The sequence below is a fragment of the Schistocerca piceifrons genome, chromosome 1 (genome assembly GCF_021461385.2).
Source record: "Schistocerca piceifrons isolate TAMUIC-IGC-003096 chromosome 1, iqSchPice1.1, whole genome shotgun sequence".
Lineage (NCBI taxonomy): Eukaryota > Metazoa > Arthropoda > Insecta > Orthoptera > Acrididae > Schistocerca > Schistocerca piceifrons.
In genome coordinates, this window is record NC_060138.1 from 609,038,592 (window position 1) to 609,051,931 (window position 13,340).

At 43.7% G+C, this 13,340-nt stretch overlaps 1 protein-coding gene across 1 annotated transcript in view; it reads right to left on the reverse strand.

The window, feature by feature from the left end:
• Positions 1–13,340, reverse strand: part of LOC124804024 (DE-cadherin) — a 628,442-nt gene that overhangs the window by 38,716 nt on the left and 576,386 nt on the right. Inside the window, exons 9-13 of the mRNA XM_047264719.1 lie at positions 12,550–12,724; positions 5,488–5,631; positions 5,262–5,392; positions 5,009–5,170; positions 4,806–4,931 (exon numbers count right to left, since the gene is read on the reverse strand). Coding sequence (XP_047120675.1) covers positions 4,806–4,931; positions 5,009–5,170; positions 5,262–5,392; positions 5,488–5,631; positions 12,550–12,724 — 738 coding nt within the window. The remainder of the gene's footprint in view (positions 1–4,805; positions 4,932–5,008; positions 5,171–5,261; positions 5,393–5,487; positions 5,632–12,549; positions 12,725–13,340) is intronic.

The window sequence follows — 13,340 nt, forward strand, 5'->3', positions numbered from 1 at the left end:
GTAAGGTGTGCAAGAAATGAGGTAGTGAGTTTGGTGTCTGAAGGACATCTGGAAAAGTAGTGTCCAATGGCAGCAAGACCATGAGCATGTAGGATGTTTGTGTAAGGGAGGTGGGATCAACATGGGCAAATAGAGATCCAGGAGGTAAAAGGGTGGGGATGGTGGAAAGTCGGTGAAGGAAGTAGTTCGTGTCTTTGACGTGAGAGGCTAGATTATGGGCAATTGGTTGGAGATGTTGGTCAATGAGGGCTGAAATTCTTTCAGTGGGGGCATAATAACCAGCAACAATGGGGTCCAGGATTGTTGGGTGTGTGAGATATCAAAGGAGTGAGGAGGAAAATAGATTCAGGGGAGATGTTCTGGGAAGGGCCTAAGGGTTTAAGGTGGGATTGGAGTTTGTGTTGGACTCCGGAATGGGATCAATCTGGTGGAGAGTTTATAGGTACAGGACTCAGTCAATTGGCAAAGGCCTTCTGGGAAGTAGTCATTGTGATTCATAAGATTCGTGGTGAAACCTTTGTCTGCAGGTAGGATGATTAGCTCAGGATTTGTTTTGAGGTTGTGTATGGCTGTTTTTTCTTCTACTGAAAGGTTGGTGTTCTGAGGAAGGGACCTGGGAAAGGATGGTGAGGCTAAGTTGAAGGTAAGTCCACATTAATCCCACCAACCACCAAGGAAGGTGACCAGTGGCTGGTTAGTTGGGAGGGGTGAAGTATCATGTTTAGATGGTGGTATGAAATGGAGGAGGCATGGTTCAGTAGTGGAATTAGGGTGGTAATGGTTGGAGGGATTGGTGGCACAGAAGTGTTTCAGTTGCAGGGATCGGGAGAAGGAGAGAAGGTCTTTGACAAGTCCAGCATGGTTAAATTTGGATGTAGGGCTAAAGGTAAGGCCTTTGGCTAGAACAGACTTCTGTGGAGCTGCTGGATTTGGTGGATAGGTTAACAACAGAGTTACGGTAATGTTTTGGTTCCCTATTTATCCACTTCTCATTTGAAGGGAAGGTATATAAACAAATCTGTGGCACAGCCATGGGCACCCAAATGGCACCCTTCAATGCCAATCTATTTATTTATTTTCTGTCCATATAACAAAATTTTTGGACATTGTCAGGAAAATTTAGATTACATTACACATATACAGTAAAATATTTACATTCTTGCATAACAACATATGGATCAGACACATGTCTGTACACATTATTTTTCAAAAGGGCACTACAAGTAGATTCCTCTATGGTGTAACACAATTTAGCTTATATTTATAATAATACAGTACACATAACACAGTGTATAATTACATTCTTTCATACCACTGATAGATCGGAGACACTGTCTATATACACTGTTTTCCAGGATGGCACTACAATTTAAAGTCCTCTATAGAGTAATAACACTTCTCTATTAATAATTGCTTCAGTCTACTCTTTAGCATATTTAGATTTACTTTCTTGAGTTCACAGGGTAGTGCATTGTAGAAAATTGCTCCCATTCTGTGTGGACTGTGGTCCGTTGCCTTTTTATTGGTCACAATTCTATGAAAATTTTCCCTTTCCCGTGTATCATAGTTGTGTACATTACTGTTTCTCATATTAAATTTAGGATTTTGTTTCACTATCATGACTGTCTGCAGTATATGCATGGAGTACACTGTATGAATTTTATATTTTCTAAAGATGTCTCTACAAGGCTCTCTCTTCTTTACCTTGGCTACCATTCTTCTGCCTTTTTTGTAATCTAAAAAGTCTATCTAAATGAACTGCTGATGCCCCACCCCATATCTCAATACCATACTGAAGGTGCGGATGAATTAACCCAAAATATATTTACCTTAAAGTATCATGGTCCAAGAAGGCCGAGACCCGTGTCAGTAGATACACATTTCTACTGATTTTCTTGCAAATATTATCTACATGGTCTTTCCATGATTAGTGTTCATCAACAACAATGCCCAAAAATTTATGTGAATTTGCATATGCAAGACCCAATGGGGATGTAAATACAGTATCAGTTATGGCATCATTATAACTGTGGATGAACTTCATTATTACTGTTTTGTCTTTATTTACAAGAAGCTTGTTTGTTGTAAGGTATGCGTACAGAGTATTGAAACTGATCTCGGCACTGTTAGCTGCAGACTGCATATAACTGCCACAGCTGATTAAGGATATGTCATCGGCATAGCTTACAACCATGCAATCTTTTTATGGGCTGCCTAGAGGAGACCTTCCTAGCCTCCCAAAACACCAAACCCCCAGCTTGGTTCAGGTTCATTGATGTTATCTTCATTATCTGGACTCAGGGCCAAGACACCATATCTTCATTCCATCACAGCCTTAACACCTTCTCTCCCATCCACTTCATGTGGTCCTCCTTAACTCAGCAAGCCATACTCTTGGATGTTGACCTCCTCCTCTGTGATGGCTCCATCCGCACGTCTGTCCACATTAATCCCACTAACCACCATTGCATTTTGACAGCTGTCAACCCTTTCACACCAAAAACTCCCTCCAACACAGCCTGGTATCTGAGGATAGCCCATCTGCAGTGAAAATACTCCCTTGCTCAGTATGCTGAAGGTCTCACCAAGGCCTTCAGAGACAGGCACTATCCCCCAGACCTAATCCACAAACAGATCTCCCGTGCCAATTCTCCTCACACCCCCAAGAACTAGCCACACCCAATACCTCCCCAGACTGGAACAAATGAACCACAACCTTCATCACAGCTTTGATTACCTATCATCACATCCAAAAATGAGGGACATTCTACCTGAGATAGTTCCTGCCCCTCCTAAAGTGGAGTTCTGTCATCACCCAGCCAACCTCCACAACATCCTAATCCATTCCTATGCCATTCCCAATTCTAACCCCCTAGTCACAAGGATCATACCCTTGTTGAAGACCCAAGTGCAAAATCTGCCCAATCCACCCACCCAGCACTTCCTATTCCAGTGTTGTCAAAGGTTTATACTACCCCATCAGGGCCTGGGTCACCTGTGAAAGCAGCCACATCATTTACCAGCTCTGCTGCAATCATTACACAGGTTTTTATTTTGGTGTGACTACCATCAGGATGAACAGCCTCAACCAAACTGGTCCCAAGAGCAAAGTAGACCTCCCTGTTGCACAACATGCAGCTCAACACAACACACTTTATTTCAATGGCTGCTTCACTACATGAGCCATCTGGATCCTTCCCACCACCACAACCACCAGATGTTTTGAACTGCGCAGATGGGTGTTTCCTAACAACACAATCTCCGCTCCTGTAATTATCCCGGCCTGAACCTACGGTAACATACTGTTCCCATACCCTCCACGGAACAGTTTCCACCATCCCCCATGTCCTATCATCTCCTCCCCATCCCCATCCCCATCCCCCACCCTGTTTATTTGTACCCCACCATCAATGCATTTGCCTGTCTTTTCATGCTCCTCTCCTCTTTTGCTCCTTTTCTCCCTATCTCCCTGCCCCACATCATCCTGATGCTGCACTTGTTTGCATTCTAGTCCCTGCACACTCCTCCAGAGAGCATTCATCTCTACCCCCACCTGTACACCACCCCTTCCCCTGCCCAGCCCCCTCCGGATTGCTGCTTCACCCCATGTGATGTTGCATTCTGGCCCAAGCTGCTGGACCCCCTCGCGTGCACACGCACACAATCATCATGTGCATATTTCAAATATGTTTAAGCAGTTTTCTGATAGAGTATTTTGACATAGTATCTATTGCAGAACATTGCTGGATATCTCATCATGTATGACATACAGAAAAAGATGTAACAAGTATCCAATCTGAGCAACATTGTGTTATGTTAGGTCAAACAGATTTTGTTCCCAGATAATGAAGATTCTAAAACTGCTCTACAATCAGTCTCAGAATATGTGAACCTTTCAAGTCATTCCTTTTATTTCCTGAGTGCACTGTATAACTGCTGAGCACTAACAGTTGAATATCCTTCTTACAAATTTATTTATAGCTTCTATTTTTACTAACAACTTCAGCAATTATAAATTCCACTCTTCATTTCTCTGCTATTATACCCAAGTGTGACCTTTCTTTTTTAAATAATGTCTTCTTACTCAGTTCATTAGTTTCTCTGGCACCCTTCCTTGACTTACTCCACATCCCTGACAGTTCAGCCTTCTAGATTATATCTATGGAACATGGTGAATGTATTAACTGAGCTTCAATATTTATTTCTATGGATTTCAGATTGCCTCCTAAAAATGTATGTGAATGTCAGAATGTATTTTCATTCAACTGCAGTGTGTGCACTGATACGAAACTTCCTTGTAAATTAGAACTGCTTGCCAGACCAGGACTTGAACCTGACATCTTTGCCTTTCGTGGATAAGCACTCTACTGACACAGTTATCCAAGCGTGACTCACAACCTGCTCTCACAACTTTACTTCCAGCAGTACCAGATCTACTTTCCAAACTTCATGGAAGTTCTCCTGCACACCTTGCAGGATTAGCACTCCTGGCTGAAATGATACTGTGAGGACATAGCTTAGCCACTCCCTGGGGGACTGTTTCTGGAAAGAATTTTCACTCTGCAATGGAGTGTGTGCTAATTTGAAGGAACCCAGGTTCAGGTCTTGGTGTGGTACACAGTTTTAATCTGCCAGGAAGTTTCATATGTGGGAAAAGTTATTTTATTTATATCAAACATGTTAAGTCATATTTAAAGAACATCCTATCATATTCCTTCTTCAGCCAAGACAAACAGGCATTACACTAATAGGCAGCATGGTTACTTGTATGTATACCTAATTTATTTTTGGATCAATTAACATACCTTAAGAAGCATCAGGCATCCATCTTTATCAATGTTCAGCAATTTTTTCTGTTCATCCTTGAACACAAAATATACAATATTTTGAGGAGCACTTCTGTCCGCTATGTCGGGGTCGTATGCCTTCAACTGAAAAAATTTGAATATTAAGATTCATAATGATACAAAATATTTGGTTCAGTCTTAATATTCATGAAGGTACTTACTGTGACCAAACATTTCTCATCTGGAATTCTTTCTTCATAAATTTCTATTTCTTTCTCATATTTCTCAAAAACAGGTGGGTTATCATTTACATTGTCAATTAAGACATTGACTGTAGTATAATCCTCATACACACCATCAAACGCACGCACAAGAAGTGTATACTGAAAAAGAAGTTGTTAATGAATTAAACAGTTAAATTTTTAACCAATCATTTCTCAAGTAAAATGAAATGTGATAAGAATAAATGCTTGCCTTTGTAGTCCTCTCGTAATCTAATTGGGAAGAAACTCTAATTTTACCAGTGCGTGGCTCAATTGTGAAAGGGTTGTCATCCTTTTCACCGATGGCTGTGTTGTTTATGATGCTGTACATTACAATGGAAGCTGTAACAATTTTTTGTAGTTTATAATAAATGCCTTAACTATTAATTTGTGCTATAATGTTTCTATACTTCCACTGTAAATGTAAAAGGATATACCTGTGTCATTGTCAATAGCCTTCACCTGAGTAACCATGGAATTTATATTTGCATCTTCCTCAATGTGTGCTGTATACAGCTTGTGTTCGAAAACAGGTTGATTGTCGTTTTTGTCAGCTATCCAAATCTGAAACTGTTGCTCACCTACAGAAACAGATATTGGTTTTCAAATTATTCAGTATGTAGCCATTTACCTACTAACTTTAGACTCACCCCTATTAGTACAAGGAAGATAAATGTTGCAGATTCAGTTCACTTTAACTACTGAAATTATTGAAAAAAATCAATGTTATAATAATAAAAATTAGTCTGCCTATTCATGTATGTAATCTAATGTGAAAATAGTTCACCTGATGGTATTTTATGTTCTGCTAGTATCTCTCACTGTTTTCTTTACTGGTACTAAATGCCAGTTCAACAGTTTCATTCAAAACAGGTAAAAAATTTCAATTATAGTGTAGCAGGGCATTTTATCAAATACCTGATCAACTATTGATATTTGTTCCAGTCGAAGATTCCGTGGTAGCAAGTATTTGTCATGCAATATGTAAGACATTGATTGATTGATTAATTAATCGAGACGGGTTATGGGACAAAATGGCGAGGTCATCAGTCCCGTAATTCCAAAGTGAGTCACAGAAGAAAGAGGGTCTACTAAAAACGGACGGATCCAGTCAGGGGAGCCAAATTATAAAATAACGATCATTAAACACACATAGTAAGGGCATAAAAGGTGAGACCAAATTTAGAAACTGGAAAAAAGGGAGGCGATCAAGACTGTAAAGGAAGTCCCAACCACAATCAACCTACCCCTGCTCCAAAACTAAAGTAGAACCTTATATCTGGAAGTAAAAACCACTTTCACGGAGGAAACTGAGGACCAGTTCAACTATCTGTGGATCATTTGCTAATTTTAAATTTAAAGGATCAGGGAGACTATACTTAACACGAAGGGCTGAAAGAAAGGGACATTCCACCAATATGTGAGATATCATCAGTCTGGCTCCACAGCCACATTGTTGGGGTGGGTCATTATGTAGGAGGGAACAACGGGTGAGCCAAGTATGACCAAAGTGTAAACGGCATAAAACAGTGGACTCCTTCCAAAAGGAGCGGAAGGAAGAGTGCGAAACTACAGTAGACTCCACAATTGTGTGGAGTTTATTTCTATGAGCAGTACCACTCCAGATGACATTCCACTTTTGGGCAAAGAGGGATTTGATGTAGATCCGTATACCCATAGGTGGAATCATGAAAGGAAAAAGGGTCTAAGTATCTGCTTCTCTAGTTAAATGGTCAGCCAGTTCATTCCCTGGGATGCTCATATAACTTGGGACCCAGAGAAAGAGGGAAAGATGACTGAACAGGCGGCACGCTTAAGGGCAGAGAGAAGGGCATGGGTTGCAGAGACCAAAGGATGACACGACTAGCATCGGTCAATAGCCTGCAGGCTGCTCATGGAGTCTGAACAAATTAAAACACTGTGGAGGGAGACCTGAGAAACAAAAAGGGGGTCCCTGTCAATGGCTAGATGCTCTACTGCGAACACACTATACATGACCCTGGCAATAAATGGTGTTCAAAGCCAGTAGGGCACATGAAAGCATATGTCACCTTATTGACTATTTTAGAACTATCAGTGTAAAAGATGGTGGCACCCAGGAACTCTGCAAGGACGGCACTGACAAGATGCCGGGAAACCATAGAAGCAATAGAGGCCTTAGGACCCTGGAATAGGTTGGTCCTAATCCATGGTCTAGGCACCATCCAAAAGGGAGGGAGGGGGGGGGGTTATGGGAGGAAAGACATGTGTGCAGTCCAGTGAGTGGAGATGGGAGATCCCGACAGGGGGAAGTGAAACACATACCAACTGGTGATCCCACCCGTGGCCAGGTGTTCTGGGTGTTAGGGAGGGAGGCATACTTAGTGGGCGAAGAGCACAGGGTACACAGGATGGTCAGGGAATTGGCGAATGCATAAGAAACAAGGAGTTGGCTCCGTCAGATGTCTAGAGTGGGAAGTCCAGCTTCTGTGAGGAGACCATCAACAGGACTAGTGCAAAAGGCACCAATAGACAGATGCACCCAAAATTATGGACAGGGTCAAGGAGTTTCAGAGTGGAAGGAGCTGCTGAGCCACAGTAAAAACGGAGAAGAGTGGAACAGTTGGAGGCGGAGATCATTAAGCTTCCACATACACGTACACACTATGGTGAACGTGTGGGCAGCCATGTCAGCTTGTTATGAAAAATAAGGCGCAAGATAGGGGACTGTGGTACAACATTAAGGAGCTGGTTGCCCAAATAAAGTTCTGGATTGGGGGTGTACTATTGGTCGATGACAAAAATGCATAACCCGCATTTTGGAGGGAGAAAACTGGAAGCCCATGCAGAGGCCCGTCAGTTGACACCTTGGAGCTGACGCTCAGCAGATGCTACTGAGTGGGAGCTGCACCAGATGCAAAAATCATCGACATAAAATGTCGGCATAACCAGAGGCCCTACAGAGGTCACAAGCCCATTGATGGCAATGAGGCAGCGTGTGACAATTCACAGAACCCTGTGGGATACCATTCTCCTAAATCTGAGGGGTGTTGAGTGAAGTGCCAACTCTAAACTGGATGTGGCTGAAGACCCTGAGGACCTGTTGCCTCGAGGAAACATCCAAGTGTTGGATCATCCGGTTGTGGATGGAATCTGGATCTGGGGCTGTGCCTCGTGAAGAGCTAATTCCCATTCAGTGAAGAGAGCATTATAGGGCTCAATGTGGTGCAGCAAAAAACAGAGGGGGGGGGGGGGGGGGGGCTCTGCTCAACTCTGCATTTCCGCAAGAGAAAGGTAGTAGGGTAGAAAAGGACAATGAAGCCGTCACAAAGCTCGTTGCGAGGTGTTCTGCGGGGACCAATGCATCAGTGCACAGAGCACCTTGGAGGTTCAGACCCTGTATGGTTGACTGTCACTGGTGGGCCAGAAGGCTACAGATCTTGTACCAAACCTGCACTGAAGAGGCATACATCCCCAGGGACAAAACATAGTGGTCGCAGCATTCCTCTTTACTCTGCTTAACAAGGTAACAAGCCTTAGCACTGAGACACTTAAAAGTGAGGACGTTGGTCTGTGAATGGCGTCGCTTAAATCATTGCTGCGCACATCGGCAGTCCTGGACAGCGACTGCGACATCCTTGGTCCACCATAGTACAACGAGGGGGACCTGTAGATAGGGGGACAGCAGTGCCAGCAGCATGAAGAATGATGGCAGAGATGCCTTTCATGACTACATCAATCGAATTTGAAAGGGAGGTGTCAAAGTGCATAGCAGATGTATATAAAGGCCAACTGGCCCTGCAGAATGCCCAATGTGGTGGCGGTGGGGGGGGGGGGGGGGGGGGCTGTTTGCCTGGCGGCAGCAGGGGAACGATAGAATCACTCGATAGTGGTCACTGTCACAAAGGTCATCAAGGGATGATCCATGTAAGGAAGCCATGAGGGCAGGGGAGGATATTGTGAGATCAATAGCAGAGAATGTGCCGTGAGCAGCACTGAAGTGGGTCGGGGAACTGTCGTTGAGGGAGGGAGGCAGAAATTGCAAATGATGATTGGCAGAGTCGTTTGCATTCGGATCACTATTGCTTCCAAGTTGGTACATAGGAGGATCCAGTCACTAGTGACATGGGAGTGAACCAAAGTGCAGACCCCATCAGATGCTACCCTGGTACCATCATGGTTCTGACAAAATGCCTGAAAACCACAAAATGTTGGAGAGTTGTCGTCATGGAAATGCGTTTCTTGAAGAACAAGACAGAATGCAGAATAGGAGGAGACAAGACATTGTATTTCTGATAGGTGACAGTAGTATTGGTTGCAATTCCACTGGATAATAGTGTGGCAAGAATCCAAGGTAGACATAAAAAGGCCGAGGAGGAGGTCACCTACAAGGATGGGGTGATAGCCACAAACAAGATGTCAGACTCAGATTGCGCAGGGGGGAGGGGGGGGGGTGGCTCTTCTATCCAAGGTGGAGGAGGGCAGGGCACAGGAGGGCTACAGGGTTCTGAAAGATCTGGAACCGAAAGAGAGCGGGCAACCTTGGGGTGCACAGATGGTGTGCCCCGTGGTCGAATGGTGGTAAGAGTCTTCTGGCCTGAGAGACGCTGGGGAGAGGGGCCCCAGGGAGATTGATTGCCAGTGATGCCGAAGAAGGGGGGACACTCCTTCGCTCGAGAAGTGGGAGCGGCTCCCTAATGGGAGGTCGTGGGAACTCCAGAGGAGGGAGAGGGGAGAGAAGAACAGGGCTGGGGTAAAGTACAAGAGAGGAGGAGGAGGAGGAAATGAAGTAACAGAGGCAAAAGGTGAAGGGAATGACACTGGATGGAGTCGCTCATACTTTTGGTGAACCTCAGCATAAGACAGGCAATCCACGGATTTATATTCTTCGATCTTCTTTTCTCTCTACTAAGCTGGGCAATCCAGCGAGCGAGGGGAGTAGCAGTCAGCACAATTGACACACACAGGTGGCAGAACACAGGAGCTTCCCTTATGGGGTGAGTGGGCAACTCACCACACAAAGGGTCCGCTGTAGAGCGGGAAGACAAATGCCCAAAACACAAGCACCAAAAGCACCACGTAGGTGGAGGGACGTTAAGGCTTCATGTCACATCTTTAGCACATAATCTTGCCCTCCTGCAAACGTCAAACAAAATATACACCACACCGCTCCACATTAGCCTGGCACTGCTCATAGTTTGCAGGATGTGGTCCCTGTGAAAAATTGCTCCCTGGACCGTATTCAGTGACTGGTGAGGAGTGATAGATACAAGGATATTGCCAAGGCAATCACAGGCACCAAGACCTGTGTATTGGGTGGAAGAAGCAGCTTTAATCAATAGGGAGCCCGACCGCATCTTACTAAGAGACTCCACTTCACCAAATCTGTCTTTAATATTTTTGATGAAAAACAATGGCTTTGTGGCAATGAACGGATCCCCATCTGCCCTAGTGCAGACAAGGTAACAGGGAAAGGGTTTCATCCCAAGACAGCGAGCCTTGCCCTCCTCCAATGGTGTAGCCAGGGAAGCAACGGTTCCCAGGTCAAACGAAGCAGCATTCAATGGTCCTTCACCATTCGAAGAGATGGCCGTTTGAGAACGGCCAGATTTTTTCAGCTTGATACGCTTCATGTGCTAAGCATTTGCCCTGATAACACCCACTCCGACTAGGGGCTCTCCCCCATGGGCATCACCCAGCCACAGCAAGGGCCGTCTTGCTTGGCAGCTGTTGCTGGGAGTTCTGATGCTCCAAGAAGATAAGCAACCACTCCTTGCCATACATGGGGGAGGGAACAGCTCAGGTATCAGTAGTGCGATTCCTGTGTTGTCAGGGGGCTCAGTCATATGTGTACATAACAGCCCCACAACACAGACTGGCAACATGTGCTGCTCACCTAGCAGGGTGGAAGGGGGCTGCAGTGGGGAAGGGTTAGACGAAGGAAGGGGGGAGGGGAATCCACACCTGTGGATGCTAGGGAGGGAGTTCCACCCCATACTAAAAACAGGGTATTTTGAAGTTGAGGTGAAACCTCAAGTGGGGACCTACACACCAAAAAGGATGAAAGAACAGGCAAAAGGATCAAAAATTGCAACCAATACTGGAAACCAGGTGGATAGCCAGGTCAACAAAAGCCAGAACACAGAGAGGGGAAGCAGGTAGCAACAGGAAAGGAGTGAGGGGAGGGTGGGAGGACAGGGTGGAGGAAATGCAGCCAGGGAAGGAAGAATTGGCTGCAATAACTCGGGGCCCTGTATGCGCCAGGCATGAACTGATGAAAGAACCATGAGCCCCCTGGGGGGCAATGTATAAGAAAGGAGCAGATTCTATGCACCTCAGTCTGCGCCATAACAACAAGGGCAGTGACGAGCCATCAGGCGATGCTGATGTTCACTTGCTGTTCGAGGCTTTATCTATGCTTTGGCAATCTGAATTGGAAACGTCATGGACAATAGCCAAAAACAAATGAATCATTTTTTGACGTGCAGCCTGATGGTCAGGCATTATGTATTAGTAGGTATGAATGTCTGATGTTCAGACACTAAAGCCTCTTCAAATACAGATAATTATGAAAGAGTTAACAGTTGATTTAACAGCTCAAAGTAGTCATTATGAGCTAACAATTCAGCATCACACAGCAAGAACTGAAGTCCAGAAGAAAAGCGAATTTGTACACGGCAGTGGGACGGTATAGCTGGACCCCAAAACCATTTCTCGAAGCGACCTTACAACAACAAGATTTATAACAGGTAACTGGCAGATCTGACGGTGAAAACATATCATGTGCAGACAGCAGCTGAAGTATGCCACAAAGAAAAGCCCTTCTTATTTTTCACCATACAATTTATATAGGCCATGGACAGTCACTTTAAAATAAACTGATTCCAAAATTAATATCACATAGACCCATCGTAACTGTTACTCAGGGTGCTTCCTTACTGAAGCCTGTCACCCTGCTTTTGTTGTGATTTGTGCAACAGTGGGAGCCTAGACCACAGTGCAAAAAAGCAAAGTCAAACAACAAGATAGACAGATAATGTTAGGAACACTGGAAATTACAAGCATGAGTTAAGTGTGGCACTGGAGTGCAGACAGAAACAGAGCACTCACAGGTGTACACAGTAGACATTTCAGGCTTTTCCCATTAGTTCATCCGTAAAGATGATGATAATTCATTCTGTTGGTCAAACACTGTGCATGTCTAGTGACATGGCCTTTTAAATGAGAAGTTTTGCTTCATAATATGTACAATGAAAAACTGAAGAATCACTTCATAATCATTGTTGTCCATGTCATATCACTGGCTGTAATGTACATAATAAGTGTGCTTAATGGCCTCGTAAAGAAAACCAATTGAAATTAGTCACACAACAAAATCTGTGTAGTAGTTTCCTACAGAGAATCTTATTATCCAAAATTAACAAATACTGTTTCAAAATGTTGTTCTTTCATAATAATATAAAAAGGTAAAACTAAGTCCTTAATATGTCAAACTACTTTTAAAATGTAGAAATACATACCTTTGTTTGGTCTACCATCTAATAATAATGCAGATGGTGAATTGTCATACGCCAACACTTTAACTAAAAAAACTGTGTTTGTTTCTCTGTCAAAAGACTTTTTTGTTGTGATGTTTCCAGTTTTTGGATCAATACTGAAGAGATCAGTGTTGTCATCAGCAAGTGCATATGTCACCTATAACATGAAGAACATACACATTTAAATTTGAGGAAGTGAAAAATATCAAGCTATGTATTTCAGTCCCATTCTCACTTGGTCACCACTCCTTAAAGAAAGTTCTGTTGTACACCTATAAATTCAGTACCTTCTGTCCAATGAGAGCTCCATCTGAGATAGTGAAGTCTATGAGTGAGAGATTGAAAGAGGAAAAGTGAATATAATAGCTGGGACAACTTTAAAGTTCCAGATTTTCCCCCTCTTTTTCTGCCACCAGCTGAGCAGCAAGTAAGGTACAACCCACTTCTCAACTTACAGCAAATAATACGTGGATTTCATCATTTAAATAATGTTGTGTCCTGTCCAAATCAAGGCATCTTTAAAGTGGACATACTCATCCATTAGTAAAAGGTATGTGGCCATTAACTGTTAATTAGCCATTGTTACCATAGTTCTGTTGATGTTTAATGTAACATACGATATGCCACAACTCTTCTCAAATTCAAAAAAATTAATGCAATCTGCTCATGGACAAAACAGATGATGATATCTCTAAGGCTTTAGATCGAAGAGTCTCCTACCTGAAAACTGTAGGGGAAGGCAGAACTGTAGGGGAAGGCAGAACTGTAGGGGA